The 12,149-nt window shown below is 30.3% G+C and overlaps 1 protein-coding gene across 1 annotated transcript in view; it reads right to left on the bottom strand.

The window, feature by feature from the left end:
- Positions 1-493: 493 nt before the first annotated feature.
- The window catches only part of LOC118183222 (vacuolar protein sorting-associated protein 4-like), a 55,253-nt gene continuing 43,597 nt past the window's right edge, over positions 494-12,149 (bottom strand). Inside the window, exons 9-13 of the mRNA XM_035352692.2 lie at positions 10,503-10,634; positions 6,788-6,875; positions 5,788-5,928; positions 2,134-2,244; positions 494-1,023 (exon numbers count right to left, since the gene is read on the bottom strand). Coding sequence (XP_035208583.1) covers positions 2,143-2,244; positions 5,788-5,928; positions 6,788-6,875; positions 10,503-10,634 — 463 coding nt within the window. The 3' untranslated portion in view covers positions 494-1,023; positions 2,134-2,142. The remainder of the gene's footprint in view (positions 1,024-2,133; positions 2,245-5,787; positions 5,929-6,787; positions 6,876-10,502; positions 10,635-12,149) is intronic.

The following is a 12,149-nucleotide window of genomic DNA, read 5'->3' as shown; positions in this document are numbered from 1 at the left end:
TACTGTGAGATATTGTAATACTGCGTGATAATTTGAGAAAATTTAAGCATTTTTGTTGTGATAATAATAAATTTTTGTTCATTTTTCATCGGACTTGTGCATTCATTTAGTAACGAATCCGTACGCACGCAACAATATAATATAACACAAATCAACTTTCAGATTACTTCAAAATTTTAAATAACGGTTACAAAATGTTGTATGATGATTCCAACTACTACTCATTCACACCAAATTATTTCTTAAGACTTTGCTAAATGATCACTTAAGGGGGGGGGAAAAAAAGCTATTTATTACTTTTGTTCAATCAAAAACAAAAGGGGGAGGTTTCTAAGCTTCTTCAATATTTATAAGGTAAAAATTGTAACCAGAGTTTTGTTAAAATGAAGTTCTTTTTTTTTTTTTTTCCCCCGCAAACTAAGCTTAGTTTTATTTGACAAACAAAGAAAGCACAAAATGAACATATTCTTATTAATACACAACAGAAAAAGTATTAAAAGATAAATGGCTAGTATTTATTTTTTGCTTCATAAATTTAACAATAAAATCACAAAACTTAATTTACCATGATCACATTTCGTTACATTTAACTTGTAACAATATATTGGAAAATGGCCCACAGGCAATGGGACAAGCAAATTGAAACTAATTTCAATAAATGTTAAAATATACATAGAAATGAAATACTTCCATAGAATTTAAATATAACTGTGATTTAATATATCATATTCTATGGTATTTTATTTTAAAACTTTTTTTTTTTTTTTTGTCCCTTGCAGTCAGGATGATGACAATTTACTTTCAAGATTTTTATACAGCTACCAAAAATAAATGGACTGATTAAAAAATAAGAACTGTTAATATCTACATGCAGTAAAAATGAAAAAGCACTTTTAGAAACAGTTGGTTTTGCCAATGCAGAATACTTTTGTAATAATGTCCAATTACACTAAGTGCTTAGCATTTTATGGACGTCATCATGCTTCAAAATTTACAGTAGTAGAACAGTAATTTGTTAAAGGCCTAAAAAAGAAGAAATATATTAAAGCCTTCAATAACAAACAATAATAATAATGCATAAATATCATCAAAATCATCAAAAAAATGAAAAGCCACTTTATAAAGTAATAAATATTACATAATTTACTGTAAATAAAAATTACGAAGCCAAGGTTATCCACATACAAATTTCCTTACCTAGCCTCTCCCCCTCCAAAAAAAACATTAATTACAATTATTTTAAAGCTTTCGCCCCCCCCTTTTTTTTTTGAAAAACCTACAGAATGATGTTAAAAAATACTTAAACAAAATTTTTTAAACAGCATACTGTTTACCAAATACAATTATACATAAAATTCCAGATAAAAATATTATATTTTAACATATAAAGGTGTCTCATTTCTTATAAAACAATAATTGATACAGTAAAAAAAATATTACTTTCTTCCAACAGTCTATTTTTTTTACTCCTTTGCAAAAACCTTCAATGGAACATAATTACACACAAAATTATTTTGTCTAACCTTAAAAACCTACAAATACCTAATAAGATCTAAATTATATATATAGCATCTAAAAAAATAAACCAGTTATTAACCAAAAAAAACCACAGAATCAAGACCCCCCCCCCAAAAAAAAGAACTGCTGTTCAAAGAATTACAGACATAAAATTCTGCTGCAACTCTTTAAAAGTAAATTAATTTTTACAATAATATAACTAAAATGCATACATGAATTACTTTTATCTAATGCAATATATATTTTCATTCCTCAAAAGTAAAAAATTTCTAAAACAATGCAACAATTACATGTAACTAAATATGGCAAATATATTATTGGCATGCCAAGAAATCTTATATCATAAACATTAAAAAAAAAAAAAAATACATTAAACCATCTACTGTAGTTCTGAAAATTTATGAACACTATAGAAATAATTACCATAAGTTTTAAAAAACTATTACAATTTTTAAAATATAAATCTTTTTATAAAAAAGTATCTTTTATCATTGAGTTTTGCAGTGGTCAAAACTGACTGAAAACTATAAGAACTTTGAGTAGTCCACAATAGATATTTTCTGAATAATGAAAATAAATTATTTTTTTTAATATTAAACATTATTTAATACTTACCACATGTTTCTAGCCTTCTTGCCCAAAATCATCCATAAACTTTTTGAGTTTTATTAAGTCAGTGTCATTTACTGTGGGCTTAGAATTTGCCAATGATAATAGCATATCAGCCTGTAGTTCATGATAAAAGAAAAATTAGAAATTTTTTAAGGTTAATAAAAAAGGTTACATTTAACTGAACATGGTGGTGAACTGAACAGACTGTGGTGAAAATTTTAGTAACTATAAATTCAATAGTACAAGAAATGTTTGAATAATTTAAATTGAAGAAAAACAAAGCAATAAGAGGTAATAAAATATTTATTAATTTTCAACTTATAAAAAATTGTGAGCTTAATGAGTTTAACCAACACATAATAAAACTCATCTGGAAGGAATGCTAATAATTGCCATATTTGCAGGCGTATAAGATGCACCAGTCTATAAGACACACCTCCTTTTTTATGTACATTTTTGAAAGTTTTATTACTGATCATTACAATGAATTTACAGTATATTAAATATAAAGTAATATGAATACAAAGTAATACTGCAAATACCCAATATATCTGGGAAAGAACACCTTTTAATCTCCTTCGTCAAAACCCAGACACTCATCTCTAGAGCTAAATGAAGAGTTATATTGAAATGAAGAGCTAAATGAAGAAATGAATTGAAACCTCTTCTAAATCAGCATCTGAGTCCTCATACAACAATTTGTCCTCTGTACCATCCAGTGCATTAATGATGCCCCACTTCTTAAATGATTTAACACTCTCTCTGCTTTCACAGCATCTTATGAAGCCTTGACCCATTCACAAATGACGTATCGATGCGATAAGTATCAGCATGGCATATATATAATACGCGATAAGTATCAGACGCACCTTGTTTTTCAGATCTATTTTCAAAGGAGAAAAGTGCTTCTTATACACCAGCAAATACAGTAATTCCCAGGAATTCCAGTTTTTTTTTTTTTTTTTTTTTTTGTGTGTGTGTGTGTGTGTGAGGGCGAGGGGTTAAGGAAGAATCAATTTGCATAATTAAAAAAACATATAAACAACTTAAAAGCTAGACTTCTAAATAACTGTGATTTTGTAAATGACAACTAAACTAAAATGACTACCCCTCTGTCTGGCATGGGGTTTCGCTAAAAAAGACCAAATTTCCCAAATCTCCCTCAAGAAAGAGGTATTTTTTGATTTTAATGTCAAAATAGCCCTGAAACCATATACTTGGATTTACGTACTTTTAACATATTGTCTTAATTTCTTAGACATATTTCAAGATGCACACACTCTCCCTCAAGAAAGAGGTATTTTCTGATTTTAATGTCAAAATAGCCCTGAAACCATATACAGTCAACAGTCGTTAATTCGGACACCCATAATCCGGACCTCAAAGCTACAAACTTTCTGCACATGCACCGCGTTGACATATGATCTTTACGGCTGCGAATATGCGTGCGCACATGCGCATAATATGTTTATGCATGTGCGTTTAATGTATAACAGACGGTATAAGCTAAGCTAAAATTATCTAATTCAGTTAATGTTGCAGATTGCGTTGTTCCTTAATCTTCGAATTGGATCCGGCTTATTATTTTTTGCAGACTGTTAGAGCAATTTTATAAAAGTAAGCTTGAACTTTCGATTATGTCAAATAGAATTTCCGATATATATTTACTAATATATAAAGGATGTACAAAGCGAAAGTATGTTTCGAAGTCCATTAAACAAAATGTGGAATTGCTGCAAAAAATGAATAAAGGCATAATCCTTTGTTTATCTAACTCTTCCGAAATCTGTTTATCAATTTCACGCTGCTCAGCAGCGGCATGGGGGGGGGACGCCGCGGCGCGCAATGAATTGGAAGTTGATCTGTCAGCACTATCCTTATCTTCAGGGCAGATGTTTTTTTATTTTATTTGGCTTATAATTCCTTACTAAATGTGGTATTTCATCTCGATGTACTCCGTCTTTGATATGATTTAAATCAAATTCCTCGTCATTATAATTCGCTTCCGATAGTGAAGAACGTGACACAGAGGTTATTGAAAACGAAAAAATTTTGATTGACAAATTAGTCGGTATTCTCGACAAGAGCAATTATAGGACTTCAACAGTGGAACTTTGTAACTGAAGTTACAAATGTTTGTTTATAGAATTAAAGAGAACGTTATCACATAAAACAAAGCAACTTAAACAACTTACATTGAAAGAAATGTTTAATAAAGTAAACAAATAAATATTAAGCTTTTTTTTTTTTTGTAAATTTTGATACCCTTTAGATCATAATTGTTCTTTATTTCATAAGTTACGGTTTCATATTTTTAATTTCATAATTTCTGCATGCCATCTTACCAGATTTAAACTGATGATCTATAATCTGGAAAAATTGATAATCCAGAATCGCCGCAGTCCCGACGAGTCTGGATTAATGACTTTTGACTGTACTTGGATTTACGTACTTTTAACATATTGACTTAATTTCTTAGACATATTTCAAGATTCACACACACATATATACATAAATTCTAAATAAAAGTAATTATGAATAAATTAATAAGCCTCTAACCTGCGCTAAAGCTGCAAAGTAATAAACCAATAATTTATTATAAGAAAACATCTTCATATACCATCTCAAGAACCGAAATTCAATTCAAATAGGGGGAAAAAAAAAAAGAAAAAAAAAAAAAATTAAAAATTCTTAGAAGAATTTACAGTTTTAATTGGATAAGCACCTATATGGGCCTTTATATTTTATTTTCAAATATAAAAACTTATAAGCACTTGTGAGGACCGCTACGAGCCCTGTGCAAGGTGCATTAATATATTACAGGATCACATCATTCCTAGTATGGGTGTCAAACACCCAATGGAAGGTATGACTTTTTGCAAGATGGCACTCCATCCCATATTGCTACACATGTGAAAGATCTCTTGTGCAGATCATTTGGTAAGGAATGCATGCAGAGCTGCCACTTCTGTCATGCTTGACCTCTCAGGTCCCCAGATCTTAATCCATGTGATTATTGGTTGTGGGGTAACCTGAAATTGCACGTCTACTGTAATTGTCTGATCTCATTATGGATGCTAAGAACTCACCATACCTACAGATATGCTGTACAGTGCTGTTCACAACATTGTCCTTAGACTACATGTGTTGTTGATGAATGATGGCCCGACGTGTTGAACTTTTATTATAAAAAACATAGTCTTTATTAAAAAATCAATTGTCAAGCTAATTATTGCTTTTGTCATAATATGAAGTGCCATCTGTATGACATTTTAAGTTTATTTATTTATTTTTTATTTAAAAAAAAAAAACTGCATTTTTTTTTTCAAGCATGTGTGTCAGTTTTTACTCTCTACCTACATTATTCAGTCAATTAATGAATTTTCAAATGTTAATGGACTTTTGGGTCACCCAGTATATTACAAATGGAATACTAAGCCTGACTTCAAAATATTTTAGTGCAATTTCTTTTGAAACATTTATATTTAGTTGCATAATATTTAAAGAAGTCACAGCTTGATTATGGGAGGGGGGAAAAAGCTTAATTTTTTTTTTTAAAGCTCTCTTTTATTGTTGAAGAATAATTGGAAGATACTTGATTTGAACAAATCAATATAAAACATTCTTTAAGTTAAAAAAAGACCATGGAATACTTACCATAGTAACAATAGGCTCAAGTAATTTATCTCCAGGAACTTGAACCCATGTCATTTCTACTCCATTAGGATCACCAGGGGAACAAGGAGTCCAAAGATCATCCACTATGATATTTGGATCCGAACGAGAAGGTCCAGTCACCTATGAGAATATCATCAAAAACACAAGGCATCTTTGTAAAATACATTTTCATTTTCAAAAAATTTTAAAAACAAAATAGTAATTCAGTTTGAGCATGAAGTTACAAAAATTACTAAAGAAGTATATGTATTTATTTATATTAAGACTACTCCATATCCTGAGAAGGCAATAAATCTAATTTTTTTTCAAGGATACAAGCCTACACAGATCAAAAGAAAAGAAAGCACTTGGAAGAAAATGCTCAGAACATTAAGAGTGGTTATAAAGAAGCTTTAGATTCATGATAAATATATAACTGTATACTTCATATGGTGAACTTACTTATGAACATTTATTAAACTGCCAACCCTTCCCTAACTTAATATTTGTTTTTACTTTCAGTTCTATCTATTACTACTTTACTCGGCTGTATACCTTAAACTGCTCACTATTCCCTAATTTAATATTTGTTTTTACTTTCAGTTGTATCTATTATTACTTTATTACTTTAGTCACTTTCAGATTAAAAAAACAGCATAAAATACCATAGTTATATTATTTTGACATGTTCTCTCTATTTTTTGATAAACTATTTACTGTTTGGAGCTCTGGATATGGAATGGATGATTGTACCTATAATGCTTTTGGAGACAAGCATCATCTAAAATATCTGCCTTTTTAACATAATGTGCAATAACCGAATCTAATTTTGAGGTTTTCAACTTCCAAACTTAAGTGCCTGTATCACAAAGAGACCCTGAAATAAAAGCTTTAAGCCAAGACCTTAAGTTGCTTTGTCATCAGCCTATAACATCTTTCAATAGTCAAGTTAAACTAAAAAATGCTAAAAAGGATGTTGTTACATAAAAAGTGTTTTTACCCTTTTAAAATGAGTTGCAGTCTGGACCTTTCTCACAGGCTGCATTAGAGAATCTCGGACCAGAACAGATATATCAGCTCCTGAATAGCTATATTAACAGTCAGGAAAACATATATTGAATAAGTGGTAAAAATGTATTGGATCATATTAAATTAAGTAATGTGTCATATTATAACATTTATATTAAATGTCACAACAAATGCTACTTAATTCTGAATGCTAAGTATACAAATTTCTCATTAGAATTCGAAAATTAGATACTTTTCAATACATAATTAAATACTGTAATATATGCATTAGTAAGACCATTTTATACCAAAATGTCTTACACACTGAAAGATTTATCTCTTTTATAATAGCAAACATTAACTGTAAAGTGAAAATGAATAGAATGAAATCTACCTTAACAGACTTCTCATGTAGAAACTATTTTTTACTACTTGGACCATATCTGTGTATACACAAAAGTTTTAACACTAAAAATCAAATTATTATCATTGCTACATAATTATATTAATAATATCTTGACTTACTAAAATAAAGACTATAATAAATATATCACTCAAACAATCTGTATAAAGTTTCAAAATGTGTTAACATAATAAATAAATAAAAGTATGGTAAAGAATTTTTGGGATTGATAATTTCAATATTTGGAACATTTAAAGAGTTAAAAAAATATGGGTTTTACTGGTGCATTTATATATGGTGAACAAATAATAAAATTTTATTATGTTATACAAAATTTACTTATACCCATTATCTTGACAAACCATGCATTCATTTAGCTCTAAAAACTAAATAACAGAGTTTTTAAAACAGAGAGTTGTAAAACCTCACCCACCAAATACTTCAGTATTTCATTTTTTGGAAGCTCTGACCTTTGGAAGCTATTTACCCCCAAAACGACTTCTGCTGACCCCTTAAGTACTTTTTTCTTTCCATAGACAGCGAGGCAGCCGATCCACTGGGTAGTTAGCATATCGGCCAGGAAACCCCATTGACGGAAATAACTTGATCAACATAACACACTTATATACACATATTGTGCTCAAGACGAGTGCTGGGGGCAGTGTAAACAAATGCTGGACGAGATGATAGTGCAGTGATGGAAGAAGGGTGCATTGTGGGTGAGAAGAACAATTTCAGTTACATATTTACAGAGTTATGGATAGGCAGTTACAAAAGACATCCACAACGTGAACAATAAATGAGTACAGTGCAATATATGAGCAATTAACAAAGTGACTGATAAAACAGTAAAAGTAATATCTAAAATAGGGCTAAATACTAAATAGCAATACTAAAAATAATAATAAGATACTAAAAAGCAAAATAATACATAAAGTAAAAAAAGGCAAAACAGTGAAAACAATACATAAAATAAGGCAAAATACATAATTCAAGGTTCATAATTTAGGGTTTACAGTTCAAGAAGATAAGTATATACAGGGAATAAGAACCCCCTCAAGTACTATATACTTGGCACTTATGTATTATCCCATGACCATGAAAATGTCGTCAAGCAATGCAATTTAATGCCAGTTATGGATAAGCATGCCATCACACATACTCACAATGCCTGCCCTTTCGTCTGACACAACCCCATATGATTTTTGATAAGCTATCTTTTATTTTTATGAACAAGCATATAAATTAACTGCTATTGCTGTATTTTTTCCTTGCATTTATGGGGGGAAGAGGTTTGAAGGTAGAAATACATTTGTGATTGAACTCTAGTCCATTTACAGCTGGTCAAACATCTGCAGAGGCATAGCTAAGGTTTTCAGCGCCCACGGACACCTAAAGATATAGCGCCCCTTTCAGTGTTCCAAGAATGAAAAACATTTCATTCTGAAATGTGTATCATCAATTTGGTGCCCCTGGATGCTGTGTCCAGGGACAGATGTCCCCCCTGCCCCACCCTACCTATGCCACTGAACATTTGTTGAAAGGTGGGGGGAAAACAGCTGAAAATCAAGGAACCTTTTTTATGAAGCAGGTTGAATATTTCCACAGCAGTGAGTTTTTGGAGAACTGTGCACAGAGACTGATGATGTTTTATTTAAAAGTTGCAGATAGAAGTGCAGCTCAGAATTCCAAATAAAAGACTGCCACAACTTTGGCAGATTTTCTGCCAACTTTTATAGCTTGATGGTAGCCAACTTTCAGGATGAACAGGATAATATGAAGTACCCCCCTTTTTTTTTTGCTTAGAGATAAGATTATTAATATTTTTGCTCTTCTAAATAAGAATTTTTCTGTTACTTTATTTCAAATATTAAGCTACTGCATTGCTCAACAAACTGTATCATCTGGTTGAAGAACAAAAATTTGATGTAATCTTTATTTTTCAAAATGATATTTATACAGGAACCTTCATACAGCAGACCACACTGAATAATATGGCACCATACATCCATTTAACACAGATTGCATGTATGTAAGTAAATGCCCTGTTCATGTCCAATTTTATGACAATGTTACAAAATAATAAAAAATACATAAAGCATAAATTAAGTTAAATAATGCCGATTTTGCAACTACATCCATAGAAGCCTACAAAAGTCTAGATATGAAACCTGTACCCATTCAAAATATCATATTTATTCAAAAGTAAAGGTGATAAAAAGTGACGATTTAACAAGACACATTACCTAAGACCAAGACTTAAACTCAAAACTTATGGTATTAGATAGTAAAACTACATTGTATTCTGCTATAACATGAATACAAATTTTGGAAGGGAAGATGGGAAAACAAGACAAAACTAATATTCTTGTAAAGCTATAAGATATTGATAAAAAGACTGGAACTGAGTGCTGTGCTCACACTGGTAACAGTTGTTAATAAAGCAGTACAAAATCTTTTCTCCATCCCACAGAATTTATTGAAATTGCTTAATTGTTCACTGTGATTAGGAGAAGGGAACTCTTTATGAAATTGCAATTATGTCATAGCACATTCTCACACTCATAGACGTCCAAACACTATAGCAATATTACCACGTGATCCATTCTCACATTTACAAATAGTATTAGTGCACTCAGAAAAAAGGTATTACAGCCAAAAATATAACTCTTGTTTCTACTTTAAACCATAACTGTACTTTTGATGTAACTGCTTAAAATCTGACGATTATAATGGCACTCCCAATTTAAGAAATTACGACTCATAACATGTCGTAGAATGATTATTTACATTAATTCTTGGTGATCCACCACAAGCTTTACCACCAATTTATGCTCCCTAGGTATTTTAGCTGAAAGTGACTGACAGAAAGTATTATGAAACATAATTTCATAAACTTCAAGGAGAACAGAACATAGCAATCTGTAATGTTTTATGATGAACTTTAATCCCTGAATGAACATGTCTTATATCTGAATTTTATTGTTACTGGAACTGAAAATTTCTTTAAATGCTCTGCTTTCATAGATCAAAATAACATAATTCATTCAACAGCCCCTGCAAAGGAAAATAAGTATTGTGCTTTATATAACATCATGCATTACTTCTCAGTTTGCATCTTCATAAAAATATACTTATGTAGTTAACATGCACATAAAAAGTCATATGTATTTTATATCATATGTATTTGTCATATGTATTTTATATCATAATTTATTTAATCAAAATCTAACTGCATTGCTTTCAAACAAAATTACAATCACAGAATTTATACAAAAATAGAAGTAAAAATTTTAAATTTTACCCTTCTGTCTTTTTGGCAAGCTCTTTAATATTCTCTTCATTTAAAGAATTCGGAGTATTTCCAATGCTTAATTTGAATATAGCCGCTCTTGCTATTTCTTCAGGTAATGGAATGTATATTCTCTTTTCAAATCTATTAGAAATATCAAAATTTAATTATACATATATTATGAAGAAACAGAGAAAATTATAAACTACTCTGTTGCTAAAATGAAGTGCAACAAATTTAAAGTTGACACATAGCTGATAAGAGTAACAATAGAATGCAAGAAAAAAAATCAAATACAGTCAAAAGTCTTTAATCCGGACTCGTCGGGACTTCGATGATTCTGGATTATAGATCATCAATTTAAATCTGGTAAGATGGCATGCAGAAATTATGAAATTAAAAATATGAAACCATAATTTATGAATTAAAGAGCAATTATGATCTAAAAGATACCAAAATTAAAAAAAAAAAAAATTATATTTATTTGCTTACTTTATTAAACATTTCTTTCAATGCGCGCATGCGTAAAGCATACATTACGCATAGTCGAAATTAGAAAGTTGCAAAAAGAAAACTATTTGATGTGTGTTCCTGATATTTATAATAATAAGGAATTTGATTTAAATCATATCAAAGACTGAGTACATCGAGATGAAATACTACATTTAGTAAGGAATTACAAGCCAAATAAAATAAAAACATCTGCCCTGAAGATAAGGATAGTGCTGACAGATTAACTTCCAGTTCATTGCTCGCTGTGATGTCCCCCCCCTCCCCGCAGAGCAGCGCGAAATTGATAAACAGATTTCGGAATGGTTAGAGAAATAAAGGATATGTCTTTATTTATTTTTTGCAGCAATTCCACTTTTTGTTTGAAGGGCATCGAAACATGCTTTCGATTTGTAGATCCTTTGGCAGCTCCAGAATCGGAAATTTTTTTTGACATAATCGAAAGTTCAAACTTACTTTTATAAAATTGCTCTAACAGTCTGCAAAAAATAATAAGCTGGAACCAATTAGAAGATTAAGGAACAATGCAATCTGCAACATTAACTGAAATAGATAATTAGATAATTGTAGCTTAGCTTATACTGTCCGTTATACATTAAAAGCGAAAGCGTAAAGGTTTTATGCGCATGCGTGAACACATCGCATGCGCAAAAAGTTTGTAGCTTTGATGGTCCGGATTATAGATCATTCCGGATTATGGACATCCGGATTAAAGACTGTAATGGTATAATGCACATACATAATATCATTCAGAAGCCCATATCTGAAATTCTGTCACCATAAAATTCTGCAATTATGAGACTAAAACATGTTAACATAAGTGCATCCCATTTACTACTATATGTGTTTGACTAAACATTATAAACATGGTAGGTATATGAACCACACTGAAAGCTATACTATGTCTTTTAAGGATCTATTGCAGGGTTATCCAAAAAATACTGGAACAAAACATTTTTCTATTGCAAACTTTATACAATACTTTTCTGGAATTCATAACAGACAAGGATACTACTACTTTAAAAAAAATCAGCAATTCTATCAATAATTACTCATCATGCATAATTTTTGAAAATTAGTATATTCTTTTTAAATGTTTCTTAATCAAACTCACTTTCTTTACCTGAAGAGATTTTGGTTTGTACTCAA

This window comes from Stegodyphus dumicola, chromosome 1, assembly GCF_044657685.1.
Source record: "Stegodyphus dumicola isolate Sdum_Otavi_A_Nest chromosome 1, ASM4465768v1".
NCBI classification, from domain to species: domain Eukaryota; kingdom Metazoa; phylum Arthropoda; class Arachnida; order Araneae; family Eresidae; genus Stegodyphus; species Stegodyphus dumicola.
The sequence above is the reverse complement of the archived record's forward strand: the minus strand, read 5'-3'. Positions and strand labels throughout refer to the sequence as shown.